General features: G+C 35.7%; 1 protein-coding gene across 5 annotated transcripts in view; it reads right to left on the reverse strand.

Moving 5' to 3' along the window:
* The window catches only part of ADGRG6 (adhesion G protein-coupled receptor G6), a 108,184-nt gene that overhangs the window by 86,063 nt on the left and 1,007 nt on the right, over window positions 1–21,114 (reverse strand). For all 5 annotated transcript variants that reach the window (XM_072409300.1, XM_072409302.1, XM_072409304.1 and 2 more), the window contains exon 2: window positions 11,390–11,490. In XM_072409300.1, the coding sequence (XP_072265401.1) occupies window positions 11,390–11,490 (101 nt within the window). The remainder of the gene's footprint in view (window positions 1–11,389; window positions 11,491–21,114) is intronic.

Here is a 21,114-nt window from a genome sequence, read left to right on the forward strand (position 1 = left end):
CACTCCTAATGTAGTCAGTAAGTAGAAAATGACATAGCACCAGTAGTCAATGAGGGAGGTGTAACGTATCCTAGTGTTTTTACAAGAAATTATCTCATCATTGGTGTTAGTGCAGGGGGTGGCCCGGAACATCCTTTTTTTGGCCCCCAAAGGAATCCTAAACATGAATTGCAGCTGGCCCTCCACTGCATTGAAATAGTGCCACTACTACCATTCTCAGCATCACTCGCATCTTTAGACCAGGGGCCCCTCTGCCTATGTGTGGCCCCGCATTGGACTGTTTTATAGACGCAGGGAATTGTAGTAGCGGTGCTATTTCAGTGAAGAGGGAGTTCCAGCCACTCATAACATTAAGCCCCGCACTGAACTGTTTTCTTGATGCAGGGAATTATAGTAGCGGTGCTATTTCAGTTTCAAGTTTGGCCCGTGACTTTGTCTAAGTTTTTAACTTTGGCCCACTGTGTATTTGAGTTTGACACCCCCGTGTTAGTGGGAGTAATAGTAACCCATTATTGGTGTCAGAAACCAATAAACCTTGGTGGAGAATCAGTGCTTCATTGTTGGTGTCACTGGTACTATTGTTGGTAACAGGGGTAAGAATTGGGATCCCACCTATAGTGACAGAAGGAGTATTTTTACTTTAAACTTTAATAATAATTTACTTTAAACTATGTAATAATAAATGTATTTAAAGCTTTTTTAATTTAATTTTTTATGTTAATATTTACTGTATTAACCATTTTAAAAGAAAAGACAGCCTACAGATTTTCTCTAAAATGATAAACAATGATGATAAATGATGAAGGGATAGATAGATAGATAGATAGATAGATAGATAAGATAAGATAGATAGATTGCAAATATTTTTGTATTATGTAGAAATGCTCATAACTGACATTCTTGCGTTTTGCAAGTCACAGGACAGGGGAAGAAAAAGGTAATAGGAAGTGTTACAACATGAAACCTCACATGGCACGAAGTGTACAATTGCTGGTACTGTGTTTCATCATATTATGTTATAATATAATATCTAATAGACATACAGTATGTATGTATAGTCTTCACTGCATACGAGACACAGTGGGGTATATTTTTAAAGCAGTGAATCTGACAAAAAATATGCAAGAAAAAAGTGTTAAAAAAAGAAATAGGATGAACAGCTAGTCAATTATGAGGCTGGGTGGGAAGTCAATACAAATCAAATGGACCTCAGCAAACATTCTGCAAACTATAGCATTATCAAAATATGTAATTACAGTGTGATATAAACATTTAATGATAGGTTAATATTTATTAGGTGGCAGACAGTTCCCACAGCACTACGGGTTAGCTAAGAAGACCCCAAAAAACTGATAGTATTTTATCTCCTGTTGTCTGATTGGCTAAAAATAACAACAAATATTACCAACAATTAATATTTACTTTACTAAAATATTGTACTAGGAATGTTTTTTAGACCTGACCAAAGTAAAAAGAAAATATCTAGAGGAGGAAAACCAAAACTAACCAAAGTCCCCTTAAAAGGACAGCTAATGTAGGAGAAAAATGGTTGACTTCTCATTCTAAAAAAGTCTGATTGTCTGGTATATTGGTCCAATGGTTTCAGTATTTTTTGAAACACTGACATGAACAAATATAGTTCACACTGACTTGATTTTTACTATAGGTCAGTTAATGGATGGTAAGTTCATAAACTGGTCATCAATGATGATTTCAATCATTTCTATAATTAAACACTTAGGCCACTGATTGTGCTAAACCCACAACTTCCTAGCTGGCTTTACTTTGAGATTTCCTTGAGTACATTACATGCTTACACATCTCCTTCCTCAGTTCCCTATCAGCGTCTGTAATAAAGAAATGTTTGTACTACCACATTTTTTCTCTATTCCTCACCATCACTGTTCCCTTTCCTACTTGATCAAATGAACTTATTCATGACACTTTGTCCAAGTTCATAAGACACATATCTCTACAATCATTTCCCTGTATTGAAATTGGCTTTCTCCAACTCGGTCTATAAATCACACATATATTAATCAACAGATCTTAGAGATTTCTTGGCAAGTTGCTACTTTCTTTCCCTTCTTGTTTCTCTCAGACAAACAACCTTAGAAATGCACACGAACTGCACCAAGAATTCAATTCATCTTAAATGTAATGCTCCGGAAATGGTAACATGTTATCAGAGATTTCCTGTCCCGTGGGAATGACTCTTTACTGTTTAACCCTGTGGGAATCTGTTTGAACCCTTTGCTAAGGCTACATTGTGTCTCCACCATTTAAACAGCGGTCAATCACAATGTGAAGGAGATAAGTTCTAATATTATGAGTCACAAACAGTCTAATAGTTACATCAATGACCACTTCTCATATTGACCATTATACCACTGAATACGTAAAACTACCTAAACTGCCATAATATTTGTGTAAGAAAGATATTGGCTTAGAAGAACTTCATCCAGTTTTTTACCTTTGTAAATAAATCTGATTTTTGGAGGTTTTGTAAAAAATGGGAAGACAATCTGTACAAGAAATGGTAATCTATTTAAGGATTTCTGCTCTCCTCCAGTTCCCAAGATTGATCAAAAACATTGAACTTTCGAACACTTTCAGTATAGATAGAAATGATCACTGAGACCACATTACTGTTTTGGTGAGATGTCAGATGTCACGTTAGATATGTGTCACCTCTCTTGGTACAAGGGTTGGAGCAACCCAAATTCTTCCCAAATTCTCAAATGACCACGGGGAACAGTTGGTTGGAAGAGATTTAGGAAATCAAAAAATGGAAAATATGTGCAATGAGTACAACTAATAATTAGTTTAACACTATGGCATGGGAACTCTAGGGACAGAAAACCACCTTTCTTTCCTACAGTTTAGTTAACTTTCTTCGGAGGTATTATTTATTTATTTTTTTATAAAAAGACAATGGGTCTGATTTATTAAAGTCCTCCAAGACTGGAGAACAAACATTATGGGCCTGATTGATTAAAGCTCTCCAAGGCTGGAGAGGATATACTTTTATCAGTGAAGCTGGGTGATCCAGCAAAACTGGAATATTGAAAACATTTGCTAACAAATAGCAAAAGACTTTTAGGAAATCCATTCCTGGTTTGCTGGATCACCCAGTTTCACTGATAAAAGTGTATCCCCCCCAGCCTTGGAGCGCTTCAATAAATCAGCCTATTGTTTCTATAAGCAGACACAACATGTTGTTCGAGTTTATTTTTTTAAGTTGTATATGCTTTCCACAATACATTTCTGGTTTATTCCTGTGTTTCTGTGTGAACAAAAATATTTCACAAGATAACAAAAAAGTTAAAACAATCATTTACAAAGTAGATACTTTGACCAGCTGGCAATCTCTTTTGTGGTCCCAAACCTAGGAAAGGAAGCCAAAAAAGTGTCAACACATTTTGAAATATTTCAAAGTAATATGCCAATACCAAACATCCGCTCTTAAGTAATAAAGCAGCAGGCTCATACAGTTGAAATCATTTTCCTTTTTGTATATAGTGAGAATATACTTATATAAGAAAGAAGTACTGGAATGCAGTAAACTACAGATAATCGCACTGGGTGCAGCTCCAATACAACAGGACATGTACCAGGCAGACAGAGGCATGCATGGAATTTGTCATGGGTGGATGAGACATGGATTGTCATTCATTTAGACCAACGGGGGGGAAACAACCCACCTTTTTAAGGTTACAGACTGCATACATATATAAATACAAATTTGATTTAAAAATCACCATCCAGAAAACCCAACCCATCTCAAGGTTTAAATATACCTAACATTAGCCTACATCAAAAGTGCCTAAACAAACACGCAAAGACCTCTGATATATATGACATGCTGGTGACAGTAATGCAGAAACTAATACTCATAGTACACATGTAATGTAACTCTACCTGTACTACTACAAAAGGTGTTTGAACAACTGTTCATTCATTTTCTTGACATGCTATACATAGTATGAATAAGAAATGCATTCACAGATAAAGCATGCTAAATATATGATGAGCTTTTCTAATTACTATATTTTCAATGTACTTACTATATGATGGTTATTATTTTTTTATTACATTTGTGTCATACAATGCAGTAAACAGTCAAACTCTAATGTTCACTTCTAAGTGCTAAGTAAGCCAGAAACTGAAATTACAAAGCTTTGCATGGTTCAGAACAAGAACAGGTGGAAGCAAATTACTTTATTTTCTGCCTATTATGAACTCAGACTGTAAAATGACACATATCACAGCTGTCTGCCACACACAGAGCCATATTTCCCAGGACTAGGACCACTTTTAGTGCCATCCAACAAAAGACAGCTATGATTTAACTACACAAGAAAGCCTCCCCTGGGCTAAGATTTCAATAGTTCTAATTAAAAAAATGTACACAAATTAAGTTCAACACAAATACAACATTAGAACATAACCATTACTGTAGTAATACACTATTACCCAAAAAACACAAAACAAACAGTTGAAAAAGTAGAAACTTGTCTATACTTCACAATTCACCGGCTAATGCAGAATGTGTTAAAAGACTACTGTGCTATCACAGTTATGTGGGACAGAGAGGCTTCATTCAGCACAAAATGGCCATTGAGAACTTTATTCATGGAGACATATTATAGCTACAGAGTTTATTACCGGGGAACAGAGCAGCATTGTTCCCAGCCCATATGGTTGCTCCTTGCAGTTACCCAGTAAAGAGGAGATGATTGAGTCAGTGTCAACCATTATTAAACATATTACAGTTATTCTGTTCTAGAAAAATTGGCAAAGCAATATGTGTTACATGCAGAGAACGAATCAAACGTTCCATCGTTTCACTGGTTTCACTATTGTTCTATTCTAATGGCTTTATTCAATTTTCTACCCTTGATATAACCCTGAAAAAAATCCAGTGGGAAAATTTCTTACAGCACGTTGTTTTACTTTGGACAAATAATTACTGAATATCCTAAAAGAATCCAGCATGGGAATAAAATCGCTGAGCATTATTTCTGAAAATGTTTGTAGTCCAACCTTTAACTTTTAGTTAGTGACTCCAAAATTATTTCAACCACTGGATCATCAGGCCAACTAGGCATCATTATTTTTATGAATGAGCTCAGGAAAGACAGCCTTACATTTCCCTCAGTACAAACTTTCTTTACAGTATAAATTTATGTATTTTAGGTTACCAGTCCTTAAATGTGGTAGTTGCATTATCTGTGATCGTACCAGTAACACACTTCCTAGAGTAAAATGTCACACCGGGATACAGAATGATTTTTGATTTTAGAACCCCTTCTCCTATTCTTATCATCAAAACACAGGGTTTATTTTGTAGTTCACAAAGATAATCCAAGACAGATGTACAGGAGTATTTGAGATAAAACTCATTCACCTCATGATTCTGTATGACTCCACTGAACAAACCAATGTGATTCCAGAAGAAAATAACTTTTACTTAGCTCTGAATCCTTTGTCCAAACTGTGCTAGATAAGGTCTTGATAACAAGGCTAGATGACCAGAACTTTTTGCCATCAGCCTAAATTTTTATTACTTTCTTAGGTGTTGTAGGTTATTAAAAATTGTTTTCATCAAAACTAAGAAAAGATTAAAAAAATAACATTGATAACAAATTATGATTAGCTTGCTGGATATTAGGATATACCCAAGTTCTAAAATGTACTTTCAGTGAGTTGTATGCAGTGTTCTCCACGGGGCTCAGCACCCAGCACTTTTCAGTAACCATCCGGATGTGTTTGGTTACTAAAGATCTGGGACTGCCCCAATAAAGGGGCTGCCACCGGCTTACAGCTTCTCCCCACCCAGATTAAAAAATATTTGGGTTGAACACTGGCATATGTATTTATACATCAATCAATTAGCCCAATGTGTTTAAAATATTGTATTTTTGTAGAGCAACAATACAGTTCTACATCCATCTAGGGAAGAATAAGGATTCGGAATGTAAAAACAAAATGTGTTAGTATGTATGAATAATGTTAATACCTTCTGTCAGTAGGATACAGCTGTAAAAGGCTTTTAATCCAACATTCCTTTAATGAGGGATATGGGTTTGGATGAGTAATACAGGAAATTCTTATGAAAAGCAATTACAGTAGCTAGGTGGCAAGTGCTTATCATGAATTGTAAAAACGTTCTTTACTTTTACCACACCTTACTGGATGACTTAGCTGTAAGTAATTGTGAAACTCTAAGTAAAAAATATTATGGATTTGACATGCCAGCCATTTACAGAAATTTAAATAAGTCTGGAATCTTCATATAAAAGCACTGAACCAAGAAATTGCTATATCACTGCATTGACTTTAAGCATAGGAAAGTTTAAGCATAAGAACCAAGAACAAAAATTAAATTTGTTGCATCCTACTTTTTTTTATCAGACAAAATAACAGAGAATATTTTTCCAACTTCCAGGCTAACTAGAGGGTAGAAACCCAAGCCCCAAACTTAAGGTAAAACTAAACTTCTTTACTAAACAGTCCACTTTATTTGGTGACTACATGAATGTTTTATTGAGAGACTCAGAGCATAGCCTTTTACTCAGCTAGATTTACAATTCCATAAACATTTTTCAAAATGTAATGTATTATGTCTGTACATATCCTAAAGAATTGGAAACTGCAGTCTAACAGCATGGTGTGTAATTGTAGCTCAATAAAATGTAGTGGTGCTAAATTAAAAAAATAGCAAACATCTAAGCCAACACACCAACCAAGTCCACAAGTCTAAAATTCATCTTTATAAGAATACCCACAATCACAAATAATTTATTTATGTACATATGTGATCCAAATATGTAATATAAAAATTGAACACTGTGTCACCCGAGTATAAACCCTTTTTAATACACTGTGCTGCATAATATGTTGGCGTTAGATAAATATAGATCCTCTGTATAGCTGTAATTTTCAGGTCAAAACTTTGGTTTATACTCAAGTATATATGGTATTTATCCAAGGCATCTCTGTTTAGATCATCACTGTGTGGCCTCTGTTTGGCACATACATCCTCAGACTGAAACCTTCTTGCTATACTGTCAAGTTTATATTGACCATAGACTGTAGGGTTAGTCCATGTTTCTCATTCCTGTTATTCTGTATTATTTCCTCCACCATACATCGTAACAGCTGCTGTGTCAATTTTCACATAGAATGGAATGTGCCTTTATATCCATGACCTGTTTATTTACAAAGGGAAGCATCTCCACAAGCTAAAAATTCTTTCATCTAGAAATGAAGGACAAACTGTTATCTAAGAAGATGCAGTAACTCTAAATGTTTCCTGTACTGCTTAAACCTTTGAATTCAGAATGTTCAGATTCAGTATCAACATTTAATCAATGTCACTGTAAGAAGTGAATACACTCTGTGTTGGCAATTCTAACACAGGCAAACATTTAGCTAGAGATATAATGACAGGACAAGCCCTGACTCAACAACTGAATACAATAAGAAGATATTCAGGTTTCAGGTATAATATGCTATGAAACTATTGTCTACTTAGTGTTCTCAATGTCAATTCTGTACAGATTCTGAATAGTCACAACAATCAAGTATACAGTGACTTCTAAAACATAGGTGTGGCGACACTCCGGCAACGGAAACTGTTGAATTACATGCTCCATAGATGAATGTTACTGTTCAGACCGGTCTGTTTTTTTGAAACCTTTGTGATAAAGTCCGGAGGCTTGTGAACAGAATAACCCTAGTATTACAGGATGCCAGTCTGTATGGCCAAACCAAAAATAAACATTCATGATTAAATACATTATGAAGTGAAAACACAGAATGACCATTGTGTATTCCAGGGTTAAGTTGAGGAACACGACCTCCCAAATGCTGGGACTGATTACAGTAATGAGCCAAACAGGCTTGGTGTTGTGATGAAGCTCAAACTTTATATATCCTAATTTAAATGTGGTTAGCAATTAGTTTAAGAAGCATTCTGATTGTGGGCCAAGCCCCACAAATAGGGAAAATGGATACCTGGCTAGGGCTAGTTTTTATGTCTCAGTAATACTAAAAATGTTTCAGCAAACCTTTTGGGGAAAGAAGTTTCCAGGGTTGTCCTTAATATATACATGCCACCTCTGCTACTCTGAAAATGTACAAAAACCCTCCTTGAGCATTTTGAATTGCAATTTCCAACCAACCACTCTAGTCGCTGGTGTTGGCCCCACATACAGAATTTACCTAAATTTTGGTTAGCCAAGCCACCCATTACAGCATCCATTACTACTCTAAGATACAAATGTCAAGAAAAGATTTGATTGACAGTTGCAATGTAGAGGACTCGAGGACCCATAGTCCTAAAGATCCTGAAATGTATCACTTTAGATTAAAAAAAATATATATATATACAAGATTATTTATTAAGCAACCGGTTTTACAAGCAAGCACAGCTCAGCTAATTATCAGTGAGAGTGATTATTTAATGTGCATTATTATATATGATTGTCCCGTGAAATAGACAATAGCCCCAAATTTCATTTGCCCCTAAAAAATTTGGCAGAAGAATTTTTATGGATTTACAAAATCTTTAGAATATAAGTACTCTGAAGCAGTCCATTTTTACATTTTACATTAAGGCGCATTTTATTTTCTTTAATTATTATTTTGATAAAAGCTTCAAGACAAATAATCTGTTATGCACATACATTTAACTTGAATTTCCCTTATTATTGTCACACCCCTCCTCTAAAAAAAAAAAAAAAAAAATTGAGCTCTGCGTGTCCACCATGTAGTCAACGCTTAAGGTTTTGGTTATGTGTCAATCCTATCCGTTCACAAACAATTCATATTTCTAGTTGATGTGTAGCTCACTGGAGATATACTTTATCTAAGGTGAAAGTAACCAGGAATCTGGAAGTCCTTTTTATTCCTGAATGTAAGCTATTAAAGACAGGATTTCCTCCTCCTAGAGTTCCACTTTCAGCTCACATGCTGTTGTGTTATGTTTTTTTTTTTTTTGGGAATTCCTAAATGCTCTTTTGTCCCAAGTCACATACTTCATTGTAATTACAATTCAAAGGTGTGACCTTTCAGAAATGCACATGCAGAATTTGGCTACAGAGAAAACACCTGTACATACTGATTATTTTCACTTTAATATTTTCATTTTTAAAAGTAATTACAAAACAGAAATCCTTAGATATGTTGCAGTAAAATAAAAACATATTGGTTACTATTAAGATATATTTATACCATTCCAACTCTTCCCTAGACATTTTCCAATTGGATTAAATTAAACTTAATTAAACTGATGGCAGTATTTTCTGCATTGGTTATTTAATTAAGGATTGAATGATTCACATGGAAAATATTTTTTTTATAAATTAGCTAACACATTCAAGTTAAAATATAAGACGCCAGCAACTATTTAGATACTATATTTTTAGAAAACCTCTCTTCTACCTTGATTTTTTAGGAAGCAGTAAAAAAGTTTAGATTATACCAATGGGGGAAAAAAACTACAGTCCATCAAATATATTTTTTCTAAAGTGTTTTATAGGAGATTTAAAAAACGCTAATAAATACAAGCATTTAGAGTGTGAAATTTTCAAATATAGTAGGCCATGTATTTTTAAAACACCAGGTTTAAAGGTAATTGGTTAGAGATTTCAAAACATGCATTTACAATAAAACAGGATGTGTTTATTCATTGCAACACAAAGGAAACATTTGCAAACATCCATTTGATAACAGTAAACCTTGTAGTACATGTTTATAAGGGCAGGTTCAGACCTGAAGAGGGATCACGCGATCCCGTGTGGCTCCTGGCACCCCAGCAGCTGCTCAGTCACTCGCATCACAGAGCAGTTCTTAAAGAACCCACCTGCAGATTTGATAGCGGGTGGCAATGAACTGAACTGCTCACTGCTGCCCCAATTCATTCTCTATGGGGCTGCCACTGATAGAATGATGCCACTGATAGAAATCTCCCCCGTGGCATCGGTTCACTGGCATGAGGAAGAGGTAACTGCACCACAACCTCATCGCCAGTCTGCACATTGCTTTATTAGTTGTATTCATGTTCAGTATAAAACACAACAAAACAGTACAAAATGTATATTATGGATGTACCATTTTTGGTTATAATTCATAAACAAGCTAACAAAACAAGAATACCATTACTGTTCCCACTAGTGATTTTAAATATGCACTTCTTAAAGAAACAAACCTGCATTAAGCTCACACTACCATCTTTAAAAGTGACTACACCAAACCAGTAAAGAGACAAAATATTCACTGTGGTACAGGTTTTAAAAGTGACAATGCCCAGGTTTGCACACTGTGACCTTAGCAACACAAATTTTAAGGCTACAGCTTGGAATGATGGTTCCTTATATAAATACTCATATATACGATGCCTACTTTGCTCTTAAAAACAGCAAATGGCCATTTTAACCTGCTGCTTTATTAAGTATGCTCATTTTTATCACTTATGAGAAACCATAGTTTTTCTTTCGTTTCTTGCTATAAAATATGAAGAGCCCAGCATATTAACTTTTAGGATTATTAATAAAACATTTGAGTTTTGGAGTTCCTCAACCAAAATGTAGAGGAAATACTGCATACCTAAGTGCACATTCTAGAAACAGAAGGGGCAAATGTAGCAATCGTTGGATTTTCAATGCATATTGTAAACTGAGGCCACACCCTAGGCATTGAACATTGGTATACAATCTGCTAAACAGGTTTAGGGATCAAGCCTACTATGTGTGCTTACATCACACAATACCACAATAAAAAGCATAGCATAGCTGTATGTCCCTGTTCTTGCTAATTTCCTCCTATAGTTACAGGAATTCTTATCAGGGTTAACCATACTCCTTTAGGTTATGGGAACCAACATAATAAAACCCCTATGATTTTCTTTAAACTGTTTAACTCCTAGCTTTAGTTATGTAATTAAATACAAAATCTGATGTCTTTTAAAGTCGTATAGGTACTTAAAAATACTAGTTATAGTGATGGTGGCAAGGTTTTTTGGGAAAAAATATGTGGACATATTGGGAAAACCATTGGGGTTGGTAATGGTAAAAATGTTAAGGACCTCCTTTAGTAAATCAGGTTCTCTGTGCTTTATTGGCCTATCTCAAAGTAATACATTACGTTCATTGGTATCAATGCAATAAGGTTTTTATTACATAAGGGTATGTCTCTAGGGTAGGGAGTATTGCGATGATGGTTCTATTGCAATGTACATTGATGGTTCACACACAGATTGCACTAATTTCAAAGAATAAGAACTGGTAGGTGCAGTTATATTTTTTTCCTTAAACCTATTAGCATAAAATCTAAATGAACACAGATATAAAATGATAAACATACATAAAGTTTATAAACTTACCAGTATGCTGAACCGCAGCAATATAAACAGTGATAAAATAGAATATATGCTGCATCTTCCTTTTCCAGTGATTGCACCACATTCCATTTAAGAGGGGCATCCTATGAAAAAAGAAAGAAACCATTTATCAAGACTTTTCTCTGACCAGAATCGGACGTCTCTTCTCTGCTTAATGAAGTGTTTATGAAGTATTAACATTCTGACAGCTACTGCTCACTCACGTCTATGACACTATTCATATTTCTCAGAGTGTTATTTGTATTGAACACACTGCTTGTCAGTGCAACAAAATGTGCAACTGTTACACTCTCGAGCAAAATAATTTAACATCAGAAAAAAATAGTATTAGGTTACATGTCTTTAGCAGGTATTTTATGTCAACATTTTAACAGATTCCTCTTAGACTGAAAAATACATAAACAAGATATGTTTTTTGCTATTTCATATTTTCTTTCCTTAAAACCGTATTATATGCCCTTATATATACATTGGAGAATGTTAAACATTTTAGGTGTTGTCTACAAGTCACCACACATTTACCAATAAGCCTCAGAATTTGTCTATTGCTGCATTTACAAGAATGAGATTTTGAGACGACGGGAACATTTATAAACTCATCCAGCATGGCAATTCTAAACAGAAGAAAAATCCTGAGACATATTAAATATATTGTTATAGCTTAATTCATACATTTCTCAGTCATCCTCAGTAGTATTGCAACAGAACAAAAAACTTGGGTGTTGGACCTGTCTGGTATGGGTTGCCAATGCCTTACACCCACCCCATGCATTTCTTTGCTACTGTACATACATCCAACATTTAATTAAGGATCCTCCACTTAGCATGATGATTAAACAATAGCTTGAGCAAGAGTGTCCAAAGACCACAGCAGCATAAAGATCCCTGTGGACCTGCTAGTAGAACCATGTACTGGATGAAGGTGCTTTTTGATGAAGGAGAAGTTCTGAAGAATGTTTAAGAAATGTGCAGGGGAGGCCATCTGTCTAGAATAAGGAGCGCAGGGGGTGCAAAGGTGAATAGGTTTGGTGGAAGTGTGCAGAGGTGAGCAATGGTGAAGGAGGTGAAGAAGTAAGCAGTTGTTAAGGATGAGTGCCAAAATAAGAAGATATGGAGGAGAGGTGCAAGGAGATGAATAGGTATGCAAGGAATAAGAAGTGCAAACATGAGCAGTAAAGTTCCTGACTATTTAATAAATTCTTCATTAATGGAAGGCTCAGTATGTCAGCTCTCTTTCTATATTCTCTATGCAGAATTTTAATAGTCAGCCATTGTTATTTGTCTTTAAATTGCTTAGCTGCCTATTTCAGTAATAATTCTATTTACAAATAACCTAAAACAGGTAGCATAAACTCTGTTAAACTTTGATGAAGATTGGAATTATTCTGATACACCAAAGAAGAGTGTTTGCTTCTGCAAGGATGGACAATTCGGAGCTGAAGCATCTGGCTACCAATGCGTTCATTATAATTGCTTAAAGTTGAACTCCAGCCAGGAAACACAAGTATAAAAACACTCCTATTTTGTCTTATTTTGTTCACCCACAAATATATCCCCTAGTCTTCATATTAATAGCAGCTGTTGTGAACTTTAACATTGCTGTTTTCTCTCTTTGGAGAAGTGGCTTTTGGTCATGTTTCCTCCTGTCTCTATTTTACAGGAAAGTGGTGACAGCATGCATGGTTGAGTATAATCTTTGCAGTACCCAGTTGTAACCCACTTACAGCGCCTAATACAATGCAGGCAACATCCACATGCACAAAAATTCAATGAATCATGGATAACGTAGGCGACTCGGCACACAATATTTTTCAGATGCCACTGATGACACCACAAGAAATAAAATAATGAACTACTCAAGATGTAAGGAATGCATTTAATACAAAATAAAGCATTTTATGAATATGGGGAAAAGGGAGCTAAAAGTGACCAGTGTCCTGAAGCTCAGCTTTAACCCTTTCTTGTAACTTTGCACATAACTGTTTGGTTAGAGCTTTGGTAAAATTAGTGCAAACACTCATCTTCTGAAGTATAAAGAACAACCAATATTTTGCATCAATCTCATTTGTCCTATAACATGTGGAGCTCATATACATTATTGTGCTGCAGCAACGACCAGCAAAAATGTACACTATTGCAATGTATGGTATCAATACATTGCAGTGTCATCTATTTTAATGCACCTCTCTTTTCAAATTGGGGAGTCAGAAGTGAAAAAAACCCTCATGAAAGCACACACAGAAATAAAAAAAGAGACCCAACTCTGAACCACAAAATACAGTGTAAACAATACTCAATCAGCAGGAAAGTCAGTGGAAACATATGTGCATTGTTATATCTTAGTTTTACTTTCTTTCCAAAAGTTAAAAATGTTTTTGCAAACTCAGTTACTAAAAAGTTCCTTCTTTTGGGATCTGAAGCTTTTTTAAAAAATACTAATGATTAAAACACTCATGATGGTCCTTGTTCTGGCACTTTTTGCTACAGGGTGACAATTCTCTGTCTCTATCTCCCAGCTTATTGTCATTATATTCACCTTCAGAAAACCATGCAGCTACCCATGTAGTGTAGACAGTGTGTGTAGGAATGTAGACAGCACATGGCTACATACAGGTTGCAGGTGTACTAAAATGTAAAAATGGATGGAAAGAGTCATTTTTTTAATGAGGTTTCCTGATGCATAGTACTTTCATAATGCTTAAAATCTGCTTTCTGCGTTTATGTTGCCAAAAAAAGGATAATGTGGGGTGAACCTTAACTGAGCATTATTAAGACAAGAAAAACCTGTTTTTGCTTAAACAGACAGTCAAGTAAAGGAAAAATATGTATTGATATGTCTCGCCATTCCCTAGGTTTTCTCGTCTGACATGCCAGAAAAGTGAATTAGACATTTCTCAACATATGTACAAATGCCTGTTTTTAGCTTGGGCTACATAAGAAGTTTTAGTAGACTTGTCTTGTCATTTAAATGTCATTGTTCACTATGAAAATTCAACCTTTTCAGTTTACCAGAATGGTAGCACTGCCAAGTACCAAGGCAGATTAAGCAGCTAATGCATCTTTCTATCATACGGTTGGCACCAGCTCTCGTGACGCAAAAGATAATAGATTCTGAAGCAGCAAACAGTACTTTCTATTCATTAATGTGGCACAGCTAAAACTGTGAACCTTTCATGAAAGGAGTCATACATCCACAGTTTACAGCAGTGCCAACCAAGCTGACAGTTCAGCATGCCGCGTTAAACTCGAGCCATTCACTGGCTATATATTTTTATAAAGCAGAATTTCATGTTTTTGTACATCTTCCTAAAATCAACAGGCAGTGGTCTGAAAACGTACTGAACACAGCGCACTTAAAAACACCACTTCATCAAACCTAAATTGCTCAGCCCATTCAAAGCTCTAACTCCTGCCAGACCCCACTGCTTTTGACTTTCCTCTGAAGCCTAGAGGGGATACAAACATTGTGGGTTATGCACTCATGTAGGTTATTTGCCTGGCCACAAGGAAACAAGGATATTGAGATTTAAAAATCGATACACATAACTTTGTGTTAGGTAAACTCCAGAAACAAAATGTATATTTATTTCTTAAGTGCCAAATGTGATATCAATCCACTCGGTGTGCACCAAATGCCTTTGAAAACTCATTTTTTACTTGAGTAAGTAAAATTAACATAATTATGCCAAACAAACCTTGTACAGAGTAGAGGGCCAACAGGTCCACCCATTATCTGTAGAACACTACAGTAAAGCTGGGTACACACGTGCAATTATTGTCATTGGAAAGGATCTTTCACGATCCTTTCCAACGACTAAGGAGTGCACGATGCATAAACGAGTGCTGTATATACAACACTTTGGAGAGGGGAGGGGGGGAACCACGGAGCGGCACCCTGCTGCACTCTCTCTCACTTCCCTTGCATTAGGAGTGTTCGTCATCCATCGTCTGTGAATCTGCCAGGACGGTCGTTCGGACGATGGACGACGGACGCTGCACACACGCAAGATTCTCGTCCGATATCGGCCCTGAGCCGATTATTGGACGAGTAGCATTAGACGTGTGTACGTAGCTTTAGTAGGTGGATATCAGACTAGCCACCTTGTACAAAGAGGGAGGGCAGCGGTGACTGGTCCTAATACAGGAAACTCATGCACTGGGATTTCAATCTGGATTACTGCACAGATCTGAATATTACAAAAAAAATACACGCCACTTTAAAATAAATTTGTATTACTATATTTGTGTATCTCACAATGCAGCTTAAACTCTATAAATACTGTTAGCTGGCTGTATATAGAGATGAGGTTTGGATTGCAGCACACATTCGGCGTTCCCCACTTGCCATGTTTGTAAACTAATGTAAGAGCTTGCAAGCTGGAAACAGCAGTTAGGTCCTCATTGTGGCAAGCAGATCCCAACCTTTTATTTACTTGCCAAATGTTTGAATAGTGAATTTCATCAGTGGTACCAGCACCCTTGCCATTTCTGAATTCTTTCTGAAAATGGTAGATTCCTTGATGTGTTTGATCTTACCAAAGCCATTACATCAGCATACTAACCAGGTAACTGGAATTTTCACAAGAAGAAATCAGTAACAGCCTACATATTTCTCTATCTACAAGTTTCCTTTAAAATGTTCAAGGTTCAACATTCTCCATAGAGAAGGGGAAGGAAGTTTGCACAAAGTAGGGAGAGTTGCAGATTTGCAGTTATTTCCTAAGGAAAGTTACAGTAAACTCATTCTGTGGGGAAATATTACAGCTGAATTTCAGCAATTGAACTCTTTTATTGTTAAAGCTGACCTAAATGCATGGGAATGAGCAAAGCATGCATTGGACAGCTGGGATGCCATTCATGTTTATTTCCACACCAACCACTGCCTGTAGAACAGCATGCTGCAATGGACGGCATTCCTGTGCGCTGCACTTTTAAAAACTCACTACGCACTATTTTATGTGAGATTGTGTGTGTCAAATGAATAGGCTGTCCTAACACAATGAACACAAAGACCCTGTTTTAAACATAGCTCAAAGTTATAGTGGAAACAGACCCTGGATAATAAATTAACTTGTTTTTTACTAGTTTGCCCCACTACATAGCTTCTCATCAACTTAAACTGATATGAACACCAGCGTAACACCTTTCAAAACTCTAGTCCCCCAATGTTAGGACAGCCATATGTATGGAGGTAGAGAGTATGCTATTTTGTACACAAAGAGCTGCTGATTGTCTGCCTTTGTCTTAGGAAAAAATCAGCACCTGCACACAAATCCAGATTTATGAGAGTACTGCAGAGTGTACTAAGAGCAATAAAGTTGCCATAAATCAATCGACTTTGACTCAGTCAAGGTATTGGCTGTAAATGTCTACTGTTATTTGAAAAATGAATCATACTTCCACACACCACAATTTTTGTACATTCCATTCTTTAGTATTAATTCTTTGTAATTGGAATTGGAATTCTTTGTAAAAAAACAAATCAGTCACTATATCAATCATCAATTATCAATTCACTTGATCAATCACTAAATTATTGAAGGTATGTGTATTAATAATATTAATATTATTAATATTACTATTATTATTAATAAACAGGATTTATCAACAGATTACACAGTGCTGTACATTAAATAGGTGTACCTGTGGGTGCTGTGAAATTTAATCAAACAGAAATGAATTTAGAGGTCCCAAAAACCCATCGGACTCATATTTGTATGATTGACTCCAACCTGACCAATTGAGGTCCCTAAGATTCTACACATGCTAAAAATCATCTCATTGATAAATACCATCACAAAAATTCATTCAGAAATAAAATCACCAAAATAACTAATCGATTTATGGTTGATTAAGGAAAACAATCTAAATGGACTGCTAAATCAGATGGTAAAATCGACCTACATATGGCCAGCCATAGAATGCAAGATGTGTTAGTGAGGAAAACATGGATCTGTGTACAATAAAATAAATAAGTACTGTGAAGAAATTAAGTGTATATGGAACAGCTACCCATCTATAACATCCTTTGAGTGGTATGAAGTGCATGGGAGGTGGCCCAAACATACTGCGGACAAGGCGATTTTTGTTTCCCACTATGGTGTAAATCTATTGTGCATAGCTAAACAAAGGAAGTCTGTTTGACTGAATCATAAGTATCCAACAGTGCTATAGCATAACATAGATAACATATCACTGTACACACACGCACACACTGGCTCAAACTCATAATTATAACAGAAAGAGGGACATATGCAGATAATAACGTTGGTGAAAAGTCAAAACAATCAGTAAGCCTAGAGATTCAGGACTTGGTTCCTTCCCATTTATACCATTTGATTGGCCAGTATTGTCACAGTACCTATACAAGTCAAAATACATTGGAGAGTAGTGTGGCTAGGGCTGACCTTTACTAAGAAATCCCTGGATCTACTAATAATTGTAATACATAGCTTTTAGTGTAGATAATGAACAGTTTTAATTGCCTTGGTAAATGACAAGTTTATTGTAATTACTACCCAGTAATACTACAGATTATACACCATATACTGGATAATAACAGATGCAACATAAAGGAGGCAGTGGGTGGGTAGTATGCTGAGGACAGAAGCTGATGATGTTTCTATGCTGTTATCATTTTTGAAGAATCCTTGTGTAGTTCTCTAAGACTTACTAAGCAATTACTGTATGTTTAGAAAGTCCTCTCAAACAAGGTTTAATTGCTTGGAACATGCAATTGTTCTAGAGACATCTATAAGTACAAATCCTTCCTTCTCTGGTAAACGTATAGACTGTAATTTTCTTTTCAGGTGGCTTAGAATATAAGAGGGATGGTTATGATGTTATTAAAAGTTGAATGAAAACTTTTCAGGAAGATATAAAAAGCTTTCTACTTACCCTTCAGGAACCAACCTCAGAACAGTAAGTAAGTGTGTCACATTTCAGCCCTATTCTGCAAGACCCATGTTGGGTTACAGTCCAAACCGGGTACAGGAAAACTTTAGCTGAGGCTTCCATAGCTAAACTGAAAATTTCTGGAAACCAAACAAGCTGTGCCTCCTGCTTCTATACCCTGGGACATTACCTACCAACACATGCATATAAGGACTTTTCTGGGACTTTTCTTGTTTAAAATCATTGATTTAAAAAGTATCAATCTCAGCAGCAGCAGAGCAGCCAGATAATCTCTGCCATACATTTTGTGACATGGTTTACCTGCCCTGAATGATCAATTCAAGAACATATTAATACAGGTGTAGTAACCATTAAGATTGTCTCTTCTGGCCTTTATATATAAAGGTAAGTGCTCCCTCAACATAAGAAGTCTTTAGGATTAAGTGCAAACAAACAGGAACAGCTTAAACCTCAGTGTCATCAAGAGCCTAATCCTTCAATTTTGTTTCAGAGCATAAGGGAACATTAAAAGACAAACTTTTTAAATGAGTGGTCATTTGCGCACAAAGCAATTTATGACCTATACTAAATCACACACTGAAAATACAAGCTTAGATCAAGAGCACTTTCCAGTGAGATGTTTATCAAGGGATAACAAATACTGTAAGTGATATAGTTGCTGACACAAGCACTGACACTGTGCCATGATACACAAGTTATCAATAAATCAGATTTGTGGTTGGTAAGTTGGCACATACTCAAAAGACAACAGCACTTTCAGTAACATTATTGCTTGTTTATCTTAACTTGATGATTACATTATAAATAAAGGCGGCATACAAAATGTGCAAGCACTATCATAAAAGGAAACGTTTGCATGGTCAGATATAAAGTCCCGCAAATAATGTCCTTCAGTGCAGAATCCATTCTATGGTGCAGGTCCATATGTTTTCAATGGCAGTGATGGATTCTCTACCAAAGAATGTTTGGTAAATGTCCAATTCACTTCTTCATAAGACGTTTATACAATTAAAATCTCACTAATTGCTATATAAATGGAAACATTGCCTGATCAGAAGGAGTAATTCTAGAAATGATTGCAGAAAAAGTCTGAAAAAACAGTTAAGAACAACACCACCAAGAACTGATATTTTAGTATAGTTGTAGTCGTTGTCAGACTGAATGTCATGTTGGCTTCTTATGGCTCTTTAGAAACCAGGTGGTGAGATATCATCTCTAAAACTGCCAAATCCATTTAGCTGGCACAACTTTTATACAGCCAAATGATGACTTTACCTTCCAGTGATTAATTACCCACAGGATAAACACATAATTATAGGGTCATTCTTTTTAACACCTTTGGAATGAGGCAGAGGAACACATTACTGCAATAACACTTTGTTACTGGATTCTGGAAGACATAAAAGTATTTCAGTCTACCAGTGACCACCCAAACCTAAAATCATCGTCTGCTTGGAAGTTGCCAAAGTCATAAAAAGGCAAAGAATTCAAACCCCATACATTTCATAACTTAAACAGTCACTTCAATAATTATTATCATTCACCAGAACCAATTTGATCACAACAGGTCAGATAGAATTTCCTCAGAAGTTACTTGCCATTGTAACGTATATCATAGTTCCATATTTTATAGCTGCCTGGTTTGCCCTGTACTGTACACAGATTACATCACCTATAACTAAACAATATTTTGCAGGTCATGGAGAAATAAACTGACGTTAGTCATAAATTAACTCTCGTTGAGTGTGTTTTCACGTTCTGTTTAGCTAAAAACGTTGTATAAACACCTTGCGCAGATGTTCAGACAAAAATGATATCTTGGGGCAATAAATTAACATCCATTATGATTTATATATGTATGAGTTCAGGGGCAGGTAAACAAGGGTTAAGTCTGAGACCACAGAATAATTACCGATCTCAAGTGACAAATATAGAAATAGTGGGCTAAATGCCGTAATGCAAAAAAGCAATCAGAAATGAGCAGAATAAATCTGACCACTGTGAATTTATATATATATATGTATATATATATATATATATATATATAAATATATATATATATATATATATCTTAAACACTACAGAATATTTTTCTTTATCAAGTCTATAGAGCCATTGAAGTGATGACTATTTTTAACCACATGTAAAAGTGATGATTGACAAGAAGCAACCTTCCACCACCATATCTATATGGCTGAGATAGTGGTAAATTGTAGGGATCCTTTATTAATAAATCATTCTTCTCAATCAATTATTCTGTAACTGAAATATGGTTAAAAGTAACCAGAAAACGGCTTTGTATATGGCCAGTAGGGGAGTCACACTACTACACAAAACCTTTCCCAGATGTGTTCAGAAGTTGTATAAACTAGTAAAAATTAAAAAAAAAAAAAAAAGTTTCAGAACATTCTCTAAAGTTTACAAAGTTCACATAAACCCTGCTAAGCTAAATTTATAAATCTTAGCAATTTAAATAATATTCTAAAATCATCACAAGGTTTCATAAACCTAATCTACTGACTATACAGAACCTATAAAACATTTATCAGCCACAGACTCCAAGAAGCATTTCTACTTCCAAAAACATGTCAATATTTCATCTACAGCTGCCAAAATAACAGGAAACACGGAAGTTTTTTTAAAAGGTATATTTCTTATTTGATTTAAAAAAACATTTATTTTCTGCCCCTTCTCTGCTTCTTAATCTCACCATTCACAAGCCTCTGCATGCAGTGAATATGCAGTCTCTCAAGTTCTAGTGCTGATGCCCTAAGGGACATTCAAGTTTCAAC

This window comes from Pyxicephalus adspersus, chromosome 4, assembly GCF_032062135.1.
Source record: "Pyxicephalus adspersus chromosome 4, UCB_Pads_2.0, whole genome shotgun sequence".
NCBI lineage: Eukaryota > Metazoa > Chordata > Amphibia > Anura > Pyxicephalidae > Pyxicephalus > Pyxicephalus adspersus.